At 36.3% G+C, this 15,423-nt stretch overlaps 1 protein-coding gene across 3 annotated transcripts in view; it reads left to right on the top strand.

Annotated features, from left to right (window-relative positions):
• The window catches only part of DPY19L3 (dpy-19 like C-mannosyltransferase 3), a 74,947-nt gene that overhangs the window by 21,063 nt on the left and 38,461 nt on the right, over positions 1-15,423 (top strand). For all 3 annotated transcript variants that reach the window (XM_020873186.2, XM_020873185.2, XM_070451012.1), the window contains exons 4-8: positions 3,089-3,179; positions 10,245-10,366; positions 10,948-11,093; positions 13,023-13,146; positions 13,680-13,814. In XM_020873186.2, the coding sequence (XP_020728845.2) occupies positions 3,089-3,179; positions 10,245-10,366; positions 10,948-11,093; positions 13,023-13,146; positions 13,680-13,814 (618 nt within the window). The remainder of the gene's footprint in view (positions 1-3,088; positions 3,180-10,244; positions 10,367-10,947; positions 11,094-13,022; positions 13,147-13,679; positions 13,815-15,423) is intronic.

Here is a 15,423-nt window from a genome sequence, read left to right as displayed (position 1 = left end):
ATAAGAATAGGTAATTCTCATTTGGCTAAAAGTACTAAAGTCACTTTTTTAAGTCTTTTTACCTTATGCTAACATTTTTTTCTTATTTATTTGATACCGTAGAATTTGCACATTTCCCCATTGAATACTCCTGCAAAGCAAGGAGTCTTTAAACCAAGTAGGGTTAATTTGCACAGTGGTAACTGGTAGAACGAGGGATAATAATTGCTTCAACTGAGCCCAGTGGAAGTACTGTCACTTCAGCTAGTCTAAACTACTCACAAACACTGCTTGGCAACTGTCACATGTCACTGCTATAATCAACTCTAGGGCAAGCATCATCCCATTCTAACAGATGGACATGAATTTAACCAGACAATAAACCATGTATGTGCCATAAATATGTTTGCTGAGGGCATGATTCCCTGTACAGAACTTTAAGAACAGCTGTCTTATCGTGAGCTACTGTTTCTTGGTGAGATGATTTGTTAACTGAATTCTGAAAGGTTACATTTATCTTTAATGTAATCTTTAGCGTTAATGTGATCTTTAATGTTAGTTTTTCAATGGCTTCTCCGCTACCAGTTGCCTAGTTATTTGGGGGGCAATTTTTATAAACAAAAGTTATTTACATGAGATTTTTAAAAGCTAATGATATGGTTCCTTTGCAAATGTGGTGTCATTTGTCTGAAAGGGCTTGTTACCTTTTGTTTGTTGCTAGGGTATGCGTATCATTAATTGTGAGCTGTCATTTTTTTTTTCTTGATGCCTGTTTCTTTTTAATACTTCTGTTAAATTACCATATAAACTACTACTTACATGGTTTTAGCTGTACGGTTTCTTAAAAATGCAATCTTTTGTCTTTCTCCTTTTTTCTGTCATTATCTTCAGAGACCATGTTTTCTTATTCTTTCAACAGTGCTTCTTCCCCTGTGGAACTTGTGCAGATTAAAATATGAAGTATTATATTTGTTCATTTTAGAATCTTCGGAGGGTAACTTCTATTAGTGTACATTCTCATTGGCACTGTCCACCAGGCAAAGTATAAATTGCTGTATAAAAACCGGAAAAGTGTTTGAATGAGTAAAGCAGATGTTCTCCTAGCATGAAGCAGATGTAAAACTTGCAAGTGTCTGTCTAATAAAGTACAGCATTTGGTTCTATACAGCTGGTGCCAAGATTTCCAATTAATCATGTCGAAATGCATTTTTACTAATCAGGATCCCCTCTGTTCTTTACACATTCTGGGTATTTTAGAGAGAGAGAGGATGGGGCACAAAAGTGGCTTTCTACTTTTAGTACTTTGAGCAGTGGTTTTTTTTTTTGTTTGTTTTGTTTTTTCTTTTTCCTCATCTTTATGAAGTCACTCTCCTTTTATTTCTTAAAGTGTGTTGGATTCGGAGCCCCCTACATGTGAATGGCTGGTTTGGTTCTCCAGTTTGGTTTGGGCATGTGAGTTTGATGTTAGAATATTCCACTGAAGGCAGCCATACTTTGAACACTTTAAGACAGTAGGAGAGAAGGAAAGGAATGTAATATACTTAATGGTTTGGTTTGTTTTAATTTGTATGGACAAAAGCTAATATTTGCTTAATGTCAATTCCTAGCTTCTTGGTTACTTGATCAAGGAGGAGGTTGAACATTTTAGGAACAAGTGATACAATTTAGTTATATGTTATCAAAATCAATGGAGCAGGTTTTGCCTAAAGATTGAAGGTGAATGGATTCATGTGACTGCTAAGATAGAACTTTGTAGCTATAAAAGAAAGGGCACAAATCAGTAGCAAATGTAAAAACTAGAAGAGCTGTATCATTTTCTGTCCTTTTTATAAAGCAAGTGTGCTCATGAAGTTACATTTCAGAACCTCATGGGCCTGAAATGTTTGATTTCGTGTTTGATTTCCCAAGGATAAATTTGTTTTCTATGAAAGGCAACTCAGTATATAAGAAGGTTTGCTACCCTGTATCTCCTGGCCTTTTAAAAAAGAAGAGTTAATAATAATAAAACATAACAGTTTGTTTCAGTATCACTAAGTGAATGTTTACACACTCTTTGAAAATTGAGTATTTCTTCAGTGCTCTATTTTTGAATTGATTTGTAATACTTTTTTAAAAGGTAGGAGAAATATTTCTTAAAAAGTATCTTAAGGGCAAAAGGAAATACATTGCATAATTTCCAGATCTGAAGATAAATAGCATGAATGGTTCTTTTAATGAAATGTTTATTATTATTTGAAAAATAATATTTTTATATATAAGAAAATATAAGAAAAAAAATCTTATATAATACTATTAGCTTTTAGGCAAGTATCTAATGCAATTGTAGTTCTTTTTATTTGAGAGACTTTTTCTACTGTCCCTTTTTTGTTTCTAACTAATAGTACATAAGAATGGTGTTTTTTTAAGGTTTTAGTTTGTATGAAATAAAAAAACATTAACTCCAGAACATTAACTTAAATGGAACTAGTTTTCTCCTTTGTTAAAAATGATTTGTTAGAAAAAATTTTAAACAGCCACAAAAATAGAATAGTAAAATCAACCCCTATAATATATACCCAGCTTCAATAATTATTAGCCTTCTGTTGCTTATTTGTTTATTGAAACATATTAATAATTGATATATAGTATTACATAAGTTACAGGTATACAATATAGTGATTCACAATTTTTAAAGGTTGTATTCCATTTATACAAAATGTAGGCTATATTCCCTGTCTTATACAGTATGTCCTTGTAGTTTATGTTTTTTTAACTTTTGGTTTTATTTTAGGGTATAGCTGGTTAACAGTGTTGTGAGTTTCAGATGAACAGCAAAGGGACTCAGCCATACGTGTACATATTATGCATCAAGCCTTCCATTGTTTTCTGTTGGGGTATAGCTGAGTAACAGACAATGTTGTGATCGTTTCAGGAGAACTAGCAAAGGGACTCAGCTATACATACACATGCATGTATCAAGCCTTCCATTGTTTTTATTTGCCAAGATTTCTTAAGACTGTTTTGTCCGAAGTTTTGTGGGTTTTTTTAAGTTTTAGTTCTGTGTCCTGTTTCTCCAGTGACAGTAGATGTTTAGACAAAACTAGGTCATGTAAACCTCACTTTATTTCAGGAAGTGGAGCGAGAAATCTCATTCAGAACGGAATGTGGACTATATTACTCCTACTACAAGCAGATGCTGCAGGCGCCTACCCTCATGCAAGGTAATCACAACTAACAATTTTATTTAGGGTCTGCTGCATTCTTTTCAGTATTTCAGCCAAAATACACTTCTGCACTAATACATTTTAAATGTTTTATAGGGCTTGTGTAGTTTTTCTTTGTACTTGTATGTTTTTCCTTAACATAATCAATCTGTGAAGATGTTTTGCTCGGGAAGAAGTTATATATAATATTTTATGTAATTCTCCTCTCTTTGCATCTCAGCTCTACTCCATCCCAAATTATCTGTTTGCAGTTTCTTGGTTTTACTGTTGTTGTTTTCTTTTTCATGATCATTTTGAAAAAGGTCTCTGTATTTTAAAGGAGTGTTGTCTGAAAACAGGAGACATTTGGGCAATGCAAATAAGAATTACAGTTGTCTTTTTTGTCTCTGGTGCCCCCATTCATTCCTTTATTTTGCATTTACCTTTTTCCTCCATTTTCTGGGTTTATAAGTGGTTTAGTGCATACTCTACCTTTACTCCATTTAATGGAACCCCCACAAAAGGCTCTCTCCTACTTAATATATGCTTTATATCCTTAATATGGGTGCAGTGGCAGAGAATTGCCTTTTTCTAGGCTTTGTTTGGAATCAGGTATATTTTTGGCAAGTATCCGTCACAGGTAATGTTTTGTACTTCTAATTTTATCACAATAGGAGACTTGAAATTTTGGCCGCCTTTCATTTTAGTGCCATAAAAGTTCACCAGTTGACTCCTGTGTAGATAATCACATTCAAACGTAATAAGGTGAATTACCCACCAGCCTTGTACTTAATGGTTTTGGCAGCCATTGATGACGATTGCTATGTACATTGTTTCAGTAGTTACAGAAGTGACTGTCATTCCTCCTGCATTTATTAGCCAAAACTCTGTTATATAGAAAACCTTTTTCTCACCAGCTATTTGGTTACCCTGAGATAGTTTATCAAAAAAAAAAAAAAAAGTCAGGGTAAGTGTTGATTTCTCATCCCATATAGTTGACCCTCATTATTCATGGATTCAATATTTGCAAATTCACATACTCACTGAAACTTATCTGTAACCCCAGAGTCAATAGTTTTGGTTCTTTCATGGTCATTCACAAGCATGTGCACAGCAGTGAAAAATTTTAGTTGCCTGATGTTCGTGTTCCCAGCTGAAGCTGAACAAGGTGATGCACGGCTTTCATGTTCTAGCTCTTAGACTACAGAGTCCTTTTCACAGTCTGTTTAGTGCCATGTTTTTTGCATTTTTGTGCTTTCTGTTGATTACTTTGATATTTAAAGTGATCCCCAAGCATAGCACTGAAGTGCTATATAGTCTTCTTAAATGTGAGAAGGCTGTGGTGAAGGCATACAGAGAAAATACATGTGTTAGATAAGCTTTGTTCAGGTGTGAGTTAGAGTACTGTCGAGTTAAATGTTAATGAATCAACAAATGGTGTCTTTCGACAAAAACTCACATAAATCAAGGTCATGTGTTGATCATTTGATGAAAACACATGACCAGAAGCTTGGAAGAACCTAACCCTGTTTTTCCTACTTGTTCAGTATTGCTCAGTTTTCTTTGCAATTTTATAGGACATAACTACAGTGAGTATGAGGATCAACTGTCCTTACTAGTTCTCAAACTTCTGAGTTGCTTCTCTAGCATTCTCTAAAGCAGTGGTTCTTACTGAAGGGCAGTTGTGTCCCTGGGACACAACTGGAATGTCCAGAGATCTTTTGATTGTCGCAGCTTAGAGGGGAGGGAGTGAGTGTGCTCCTGGAATTTAGTGAGCAGAGGGCAGAGATGTTTCTAAACATCCTGCAATGCTCAGGACAGTCCCCCGAACAAAGAATTATCAGGACCAAAATATGAAAATACAGGTAGTGCTGAAGTTGAGAAACTCTGCTCTAAAGGCGAATAGTGAGTATTTTCTACGTATCACTGTGAACGCAGTAGTTGATCTTTCAGTTCATTTAAGTCATTTTTAAGACTATTCTTTTACAAACTTTCAAACATATAAAAGTGTGGAACTCTCTAATGGGTTCGCACTCAAGTGTCTCAACTATATTGGTTACCAATTTATGACCAATCTTGTCTCCTCGCTACCCCCCACCCTCCACCTGGATTATTTTGGAGTAATTCCAAGACCTCATATTGCTCATCTGTAAATATAGCAGTATATTTCTCTAAAGAATGGCAACTCCTTTTTGTGAATATAACCAACTTGTCATTGTCACAAATAAGAGATGACTTAGTATCAGATATCCACTCAGTATTCTCATTTTCCTGTTTGTCTTACAGATGTTTGATGTAGTTTTTTGAGATCCAAGTAAAGCTCATCCATTGCAATCTTTTGTGGTGTCTTTTCTTTTAAGCTATGGATTTCTTACCATCGTTTTTTTCCTTATAATTCCTTGTTGAAAACAAACACAGATGGCTTTGTCCTAGAGTTTTCCACTTTCTGGGTTTTGTGGGAGCCCCAGTGGTTGCATTCGGTATTTCTCTGTTGTCTGAATTCCCTCTTGATTGGCAGTTAGATCTAGAGGCTTGCTCAGATTTAGGTTCTGCTTCTTGGCAAGAATACTTTATAGATGGTGTTGTACAATTCCACATCAGGGAATGTACAGTTCTTTCTTTTGGAGTTAGGCCTAGGCCATCCGTTATTGAATTCTCAGCCTTTCACCTATTGGTTTGACACCACTGATGATCACTACCTAAATCTGTTCATTGTGTCATGACTATAACGTGGTGATAATCTAAGTCTGTAATTACTGCCATCATTATCAGATGGAATTCCTCTCTAAAGAAAAACATTTTCTCTTCAACTGTTTGGCAACCCAGAATTTTAATTCCTCAGGGAAAGATGGGAGAAGTATTGATGCTTTCCCTTTGTTGTAGAATGAGTTACATCTCTCGCATCCCTTAAAGGTTTGCTTGTTTAAAAATCACCATAAATGCATGGATTTCTAACATACTTGATGTGTTTCAATCTTTTGCCTTATTCTTCTTAAAACAAATTGTCCAATCTTTGGCCAGTGGGATGCTCTTCAAATCAGCTTCTTTCTTTCTGATATGACTCCTGTAGTCTTTGCAGACTCCCTCGTTTTTGACACGACAAGTTGTTTCAAACCCATTTTGTGTGTTCTCTACCCCTGGCTTAGAATCAGCTGTTTCTCCAGAGGAGCCCCAGTCCTCTTTCGTGGCTATTTAGAGACCACATTCTGGGTACCCAAGGCCCTTACTGATCTAGATTGGTCTTTGTTTCCAGACCTTTTTAGTGAGCAGAGCTAGGAAATGTGATTTTTTTTCCCCTGAGAGAAAATATGAATATAGCTATTTTTAGTTCAAATTTAGAACAAGGTTTTACTTTTTCAACTTTACATTTGTATCTTTTTTATTTAAATAAAAAATTTTGACTTCTTATGATATTAACGTCACTTACCTATTTTTTGCTGCTGTGTATGATACTTACAGTGTAGAAATGATAATATTGCTACCAACAGTGTGACTGCCTAAAAAACAAAGCTGTCTTTGTAATTGTTTTATTTTTTAATTTTTTGTTTGTTCGTTTTTTGCCTTTGGCCACACCGTGCAGCTTATGGGACTTTAGTTCCCTGGCCAGGGACTGAACCTGGACCCATAGCAGTGAGAGCGTGGATTCCCAACCACTGGACCACCAGGGATTTTTGTCCTTAGGATGTGGCCTCCTGGAAATTTATAGTCACATTCCTCTATTCTCAAGAACACTAGAAAGAAGTGTTTTTTTTTTTTAATACCAACTCAGTAGGTATCTTTGTTTTATCTTGCTTTTGGTTTTCAGGGATTGCTTTGTAAAACATTTTAATATATATTTTTATACTTATTTTTAAAAAGTTTACATGGTTCCAAAGTCAAAACTATAAAACAGGGGCGATTCAGGAAAGTCCCCCTCTCATCTCCACCCTGTTTCTTTCTTCCTTTTAAGGTAACTATTTTTATTAGTCTTTGGTTTATTCTTCCACAGTTAATATTTTCAATGTAAGCAAATACTTTATATATTTTTATTTTACCTTTTACCATAGAAAAATCCCTGCTTACTGTACACACTGTTCTTTATTTTGCTGTTTTTTTTCCTTGACTGAAATCTTCATCACTCTGGAGTAGAGTATCATGATATTCCTTATTTATTTACTTACTTACATTCTCGCAGTGACACAGCACTCCTTTGTGTGGGTAACCACACTTTATTCAGGTAGTCTTCTCTGCCTGCTCAGACTGCCATAGCAGACTAGCATAGACTGGGTGGTTTAAAAAGCAGAAGTTCATTTTCTCACCATTCCGAAAGCTGGCAGGCTGAGATCAGAGTGCCAGCACAGTCGGGTTCTGGTGAGGACTCTGTGGGTTTGCTGATGGCCACCTCTGCACCCTCAGAAGGAGGAGAGACAGAGAGCAGGCTCTCCAGTGTCTCTTCTGATAAGGCACCAATCCCATCATGAGGCTCCCCCGCTTTATAACCTTCATCTCTACCTAGTTACGTCCAAAAGGCTCATCTTCAAATACCATCACATTGGGGGTTCCTAGGACTTTGACATGGACAGGAGGCACTTAAAGACTCCATAACACTCCTACATTAGTCTAGTAGGACTGCTGTAACAAAATAACACAGACTGGGTGGCTTAAACAGTACAATTTTTTTTTTTTTTCAGTTGTGGAGGCCCGAGGTCTACAATCAGGTACTGTCAGGGTTGGTTTCTAGTGAAGCCTCTTTCTGGCTTGTAGATGGCCCCATTCTTCCCATGGTCTTAGATGGCCTTTCCACCATGTGTATTCTTAGAGAGAGGGAGAGAGTCCCGTTTTGTTGGTTCCTCTTCTTATAAAGACAGCAGTCCTGTCGGATTAAGGTCCCACCCTATGACCTCACATATTAACCTTTTTTCCTCCTTATAGACCCTATCCAAATACAGACACACTGGGATTAGGGCTTCAGCATAGAAATCTGGGGAGACACAGTTCAGTCCAAAACACCTCCTATTGATGGACTTTGGTGTTGGATGCATAACTTTGTACCTATGTCATTTTGTCTTTTTGCCAGTCTGTCTTTGGAAATAATTCCTAGACTTGGACTTCCTGGATCAAAGAGTAAATGCATATGTAATTTTGCTAGGTGTTGCCAAATTGTCTTACATAGGATTATTTCATTTTGCCTTCCCAGCTACAGTGTATGAAAGCACCTTCAGTTAAGTTCAGTCGCTCAGTCATGTGACCCCATGGACTCTGTGACCCCATGGACTGCAGCACACCAGGCGTCCCTGTCCATCACCAGCTCCTGGAGCTTGCTCAAACTTATGTCCATCAAGTCGGTGATGCCATCCAACCATCTCATCCTCTGTTGTCCCCTTCTCCTCCTGCCTTCAATCTTTCCCAGCATCAGGTTCTTTTCCAATGAGGCAGTCCTTTGCATAAGGTGACCAAAGTACTGGAGCTTCAGCTTCAGTCCTTCCAATGAATATTCAGAGTTCATTTCGTTTAGGAATGACTGGTTTGATATCCTTGCAGTCCAAGGGACTCTCAAGTATCTTCTCCAATACCACAATTCAAAAGCATCAGTTCTTCGGCACTCAGCATTCTTTATGGGCCAACTGTCACATCCATACTTGACTACTGGAAAAACTATAGCTTTGAGTTGATGGACCTTTGTCGGCAAAGTAATGTCTCTGCTTTTTAATATGCTGTCTAGGTTTGTCATAGCTTTTCTTCCAAGGAGCGAGTATCTTTTAATTTCATGGCTGCAGTCACCATCTGCAGTGATTTTGGAGCCCAAGAAAATAAAGTCTGTCACTGTTTCCATGGTTTCCCCATCTGTTTGCCATGAAGTGATGGGACCGGATGCCATCATCTTCGTTCTTTGAATATTGAGTTTTAAGCCAGCTTTTTCACTCTACTCTTTCACTTTCATCAAGAGGCTCTTTAGTTCCTCTTCGCTTTTTGCCATAAGGGTGGTGTCATCTGCATATCTGAGGTTATTGATATTTCTCCCAGCAATTTTATTCCAGCTTGTGCTTTATCCAGCCCAGCATTTCGCATGATGTATTCTGCATGTAAGTTAAATAAGCAGGGTGACAATATACAGCCTTGACACACTCCTTTCCCTTATAGGCTCACTAATGGAATATATTGTCAAGCTTCTTGATTGTTTCCAAGCTGGTAGTTGAGAAGTGGTATCTCAGTGAAGTTTTAATTTGCATTTCTAGTAGGAGTGAGGTTGAGCATCTTTTCAAATGTGTAAGAACTGTGTGCATGTTCTTCTGTGAACTGTCTATTCATACCTTCTGTTGAATAGTCGACTTGGTTACAGTAGCAGGTGACCAAATTATAGCAGTGGAATTCTTTAACAATAGATTTATTTCTCACTCTTATTATCCAGCCTCTATGGGGAACATACTGTTATCACAGCAGAGGGAAAAGCAAGATTGCTGGTGGAAACATGCAGTGATTCTGCTGATATGACCTCTGTCACATCCACTCACATGCCATTGCTCAGAGCAAGTCATATGGCCAAACCCATCCCAGAGGAGTAAGGGAGGCTTCATATATTCTCCCCGGGGAGGTCCTACAGGTCTCATGACAGGAAGGCAAGGCAGGAAAATATAAAATCCTCTTGTGCAAATTTCTGTAGAAGATTCTATCACATCACGAAAGTTATAATTTACCTATGTTTGTGTAAACATTTAAACAAGTGTCCATCTGATATATGGGGGTAAGCTCTTTGTGGAAGTCGTTGTTGTTTAGTTGCTAAGTCGTGTCCGACTCTTTTGCAACCCCATTTACCGTAGCCTGCCAGGCTTCTCCATCCATGGGATTCTCCAGGCAAGAATACTGGAATGGGTTGCTGTGCCCTCTTCAGGGGATCTACCCAACCCAGGGATCAAACCCACGTCTCCTGCATTGCGTTGCAGGTGGATTCTTTACCACTGAGCCACCTGGGAAGCCCAGGCTCTTTGTGGATAGGATATATTATATCCCTAGTACCTAGCACATTCTCTGACATATACTAAAGACTCTGTGAATAGTTTTGAATGAATAATTATCTTTTCTTGAATTTTCAAATATTAATCTTAGGTTTTCGTGGCTTAATATATGATAACAAAACGGAATCTATGAGGACAATTAACCTCCTTCAACGAATGAATATCTACCAAGAGGTTTTTCTCAGTATTTTGTATAGAGTTCTACCCATACAGGTATGTTGTGATCTGTGACATTGAATTTAATATCAGATGAAAATCAAAGTGTTGAAATGTTTCACATAGGTTTTTCTGATCTTCAGCTGTCTTGATATAAAAACAACAATTTTATAAAAACAAGCTAATTTTCTCCTTACATATTGTGAATTTTGCTTTTTATTTATATTTTATATTTTCACATATAGATACTTGGAGGCTTGTGTGTAGTTTGAAAGCTGGTAAATATTTTCAATTGGCAATGTGTAATCACTCCTCATTTATCTTTGAATTAAAAAAAAAAACCTGGAAGATTAGCAGATCACAGTGGCCCTCTTCACCTGAATAAGGGAATACTCGACAAAATTAGGTGTAAAACTTGTCTGAAGCCAAAGTCCTCAGGAACTTCCCTCTTCTGCTCTTGATATTGAGAAAGAAGGCTGCTAGCACACTTTTGCATGGGAAGGAGTGATGTATACTTATTTCTTAGAATTAATACCAAACTTCTAAATACTAAATTTCCACTTGCATGTTTTTTAAGTGGCAATGAGTAGGAGTAGGAGTTCTATAACAAACATTTTTTTTATCATTCCCTTTTACAGAGATATATAGAACCAGTTTATTTTTATATTTACACCTTATTTGGACTCCAAGCAATTTATGTCACAGCTCTTTACATAACCAGCTGGCTCCTGAGCGGTACGTGGCTTTCAGGACTGTTAGCAGCCTTCTGGTACGTCACAAATAGGTGAGTTGGAATCAGTATTCCTTTCTCCCTTTCTAAGTGTAAGTTTAGAAAATGAAGTTACTTCATTTCCAGGTTAAAGAAGATTGTTCTTCCACATTTGTGTGAGAGTATTTTCTCTTTGGGAAGCCCTGGTGGCCCAGCGGTAAAGAATCCACCTGTAATGCCAGAGACATGGGTCTGATCCCTGGGTCGGGAGGATCCCCTGGAGAAGGAAATGGCACCCCCCTCCAGTATTCTTGCCTGGAAAATTCCATGAACAGAGGAGCCTGGCATGATACAGTCCATGGAGTTGAAAAAGAATCGGGCACGACTAAACAACCACCATTTTCTCTTTGGGTTACCTCATAAACATTTTATTTAGTAACATAGAAAGTCCTACTTCTGTATTAATATGTCTACAACTGAGGAACAAAACATTGAATTGTAAGTCAAGAGAATCATCTATAATAGTCCCAATTCTTTTACTAACTTGCTGTATGATTAATATTTCTCTAGTCATAAATCTCATTTCTAAGGTTTAATATCTTTATTAGCAACCTCAATAAGATTGTGTGGAGCTCCTAATTAGCAAAGCATAAAGCACTGTACAAATGTAAAGAAGTTCTTATATTATTTAATTAATATATATTAATTTCCAAATACCAGAGCATTATTAAATAGCATTTTTAAAAAACATAGTCAGGATATATCGAATTATTGCCTGACCTGTAAAAGCAATATCAATATTCAGTATCATTCTTAAAATTTGAACATGAGTTCTAATACTGGTTAATCCTCAACAAATTACTTTTTATTATAAATTTATTGAGTGGTTACTATATGCTAAGCACTTTACATTAGTGCTTTATATGTATTATTTTAGCAACCTTATAGTGTAGGTACTATTATTACTACTATTTCAGAGATAAGATAATTGAAGCTTAAAAGGTTGAGTTTTATAGTATACATTATATATATAAATATATGTAAAAGGTTAAGTTATATGCATAGACATGTATATGAAACTATTTATTAGGCATATATATTTCTGTAGAAAGGTATACACACACACACACGCACATATGGAGCTAAGTTTTAATCAGAATTAAGATGCAAAGTGTGAGACCACTGTTATGCTGCTTCTTAACAGTTTAACATATAATCCCAGCTAAAAGTCAAATTTGCTTCTATTAAAAGTAAATAAAAGACATTTGTTGGATATCTAGTGTTTGTAGGAATGGTTCTTGGTACTGGGTGTACAAACTTGAAAACTATTCTTGCCCTCTTGGGGTTCACATTCTAGGGGAGTGAGTCAAACAGTTTTTACCAGTAGTTTTTTTAATTTATTTATTTTTTATTGAAGGATAATTGCTTTACAGAATTTTGTTGTTTTCTGTCAAACCTCAACATGAATCAGCCATAGGTGTACATATGTCCCCTCCCCTTTGAACCCCCCTCCCATCTCCCGCCCCATCCCACCCCTCTAGGTTGATACAGAGCCCCTGTTTCAGTTTCCTGAGACATACAGCAAATTCCCATTGGCTATTTATTTTACATATGGTAATGTAAGTTTCCATGTTACTGTCTCCATATATCTCACCCTCTCCTCCCCTCTCCCCATGTCCATAGGTCTATTCTCTATGTCTGTTTCTCTATTGTTGCCCAGTAAATAAATTCTTCAGTACCATTTTTAACAATTATTAATCAATGACAAAATTAAGACTCGAGTATAAAACACTACCAGTTCCACCCCTGTCTAACTGTGGACAGGTTATTTAAATTTTCTCAATGACAGTTTTATGTTACAGGGATGATGATAAGGATGAATTATTGAGAACCAAGAACCAAAATCCAAATATACTTAATGTAATACATCTTTCACTTCAGGAAATCTTTGAGCTAATGGTGGTAAAAATTACCCCTTGGGCCCTTTGTTTTTTCCATGTGCAGAATAGATACCACGAGGGTGGAGTTTACCATCCCCCTGAGAGAGAACTGGGCGCTGCCGTTCTTTGCAATCCAGATAGCAGCAATTACATACTTCCTGAGACCAAACTTACAGCCTCTTTCTCAAGTAAGTTTTTACAATCCTTTGTGTCTATTTTTAGTTCTCCAGTTTTATCTTGGAAGCATCAGAAAATGTGATGTTCATAGTGTCCCAGTGTCTGTTGATAGTTCTTATTCCACAACCAGTTTTTTAACTTGTTACATTTTTTTCCAAGTCTTTCCCTACTTTACAAAGAAAATGTTTTCATTTATGATGTGAAAAATGTTCTTTGTATCATCTGCCTTTAAATAGTTGCAGCAAACCCACACAAAATTTCTGCAGAGCTGTCAGAATTTTTAAGCGATTGCTCTTGAGATGTGATTTGGTGCATTATCGCCTCCATAATAATATGGAGTACACATACTGTATGTGAATATTTATATGCAGAGTGTCACTTTAGGATATTTAGAGCATAAGTAACAAATGCAAGAGTTTTCAGAGCAACACTATAGCTTTTTTCTGTTTTGTTTGTAGAGATATTGGCTGCTCTTGAGAACACTTGTCTGAGAGGCTTTTTATTAGTAGAGACGTGTAAATTATATAAAATTTTCTTTTTACAGAGGCTGACACTTCTTGCCATTTTCATATCAACTTTTCTCTTTAGTCTAACATGGCAATTTAATCAATTTATGATGCTGATGCAAGCATTAGTGCTGTTCATACTGGACTCCCTAGACATGTTGCCAGCAATGAAGGTAAGCTTTGCTTTCTTTTCTCAGTTGAGATGGTCATTGTTTAATGTTTTATATCATAGAATGAGCTCAAAATATGCACATGCTTAATGATAAAGTTGAAGCTGCTTCTTAACTGTAATGTAAATATCTTGTAGTCAGTTGAAGTTCAGTAATTTATACAGCCTAGTTTGATGATTTTAACTTTTATCCTGCGTATTTTACATTAAAAGACATATTTATTTGGAGCACAAATGTCTGAGTCAATTGTCCTTTATAGAGTTTACTTAAATGTTAAAATGTAGGATAGCTGTTTTAAATGTGTTACTGTATATTGCCCCATCCTTTTTCCCCCAAGGAAATCAGTGGATATATAATAACTTTTCTATGGTACTTTATAAAATTTTCACAGTAACATTTACCAGTCTGGGATCTGAATCCCTGTTGATTGGCCAGAGGCCACCTATGAACTAAGGAAATTATGAAGGAAACTTGTCTGTCTCCCAGTGTGTGCTGCCGTCATTTAACAGCATGGTTTTTGTCACATGCAGAAATATGTTTTAATGTGTTGTGTATATTTTTAAGTTGCTCATAGTTACTATTCTAAAGTAACAGTAACTTAAGTTCCCAAGTACAATAAAATATTATCTCCAGACCTAGGGCAGCAATATAATCTAATAGAGAAGAGTTGAGCTCACATATTCCATGTCAGAAGAGGTGTAGCAATCTTTGAAAACTAACTAAATCTGAATTAGGAAACGTTAAAGTCAGTCAGCACATTAAAGGCAGTCAGCACAGGAAACAGGTGAGAACCTGGGTAAGATGTTGTCCCATCCATTGGGAGTTTGCCATCTAACTTGGGAAATAAAGATGTCTGTACAATTAGATGTCTAATATATACATCTATATAGCTATATCTATCTATGATGTCAATTTGTAGTAACAATAAGCACTAGAAGTCTAGAAGAAGAAAGTTATTTTTAGGCTAGAAAGGTTTCACAGAAATGAGATGCTCGAGCTGGACCAAAAATGAAGAGAGTAGAATTTGGATGGAGTGTGAGAAATCAAAATATGAAGGTAAAATACAGTAAAGAAAGCAGGTGGATAAATGGGAAAAGAATCAAAAAAGAATGGATACTCATGGGTATAAGTGAATCACTCTGCTGTACACCTATAATCAGCACATCATTGTTAATCAAGTAAATTCCAACATAAAATAAAATTTTTTTAATTTAGAAAAAATTAAAAAAGAAAGCAGGTGGATAAGCAAAAGCTAAAATGTATATGTGTGTATATGTGTATGTGTAATATTGGATAATAATAATAGAACCTACATGCCTGTAAAAGCTATATGTACAAATGAAGCTGAGTTCATTCATGTCGGATTATATTTGCTTTGCTATTTTGTTAACTCTTTATACTTTGCTCATGGGGACTTGCAAGTTAAGGGGAAGGAGTGTCTAGATGCCTCTGTATTTCTCCTAGTCATACACTCCTAGGCCAGTTGGTTTCTTCATATCACTCTCTGCCCCAACAAGTACTTCAAAAGAACACTGTACATTTTAGCATAAATAATTGATTTATTAATTAATCAATGGAAGAAGAAATTAAATAAATAATGAGCAATTTTGAA

This window comes from Odocoileus virginianus, chromosome 20 (genome assembly GCF_023699985.2).
Source record: "Odocoileus virginianus isolate 20LAN1187 ecotype Illinois chromosome 20, Ovbor_1.2, whole genome shotgun sequence".
NCBI lineage: Eukaryota > Metazoa > Chordata > Mammalia > Artiodactyla > Cervidae > Odocoileus > Odocoileus virginianus.
This window is presented reverse-complemented; position numbering and strand designations above follow the sequence as displayed.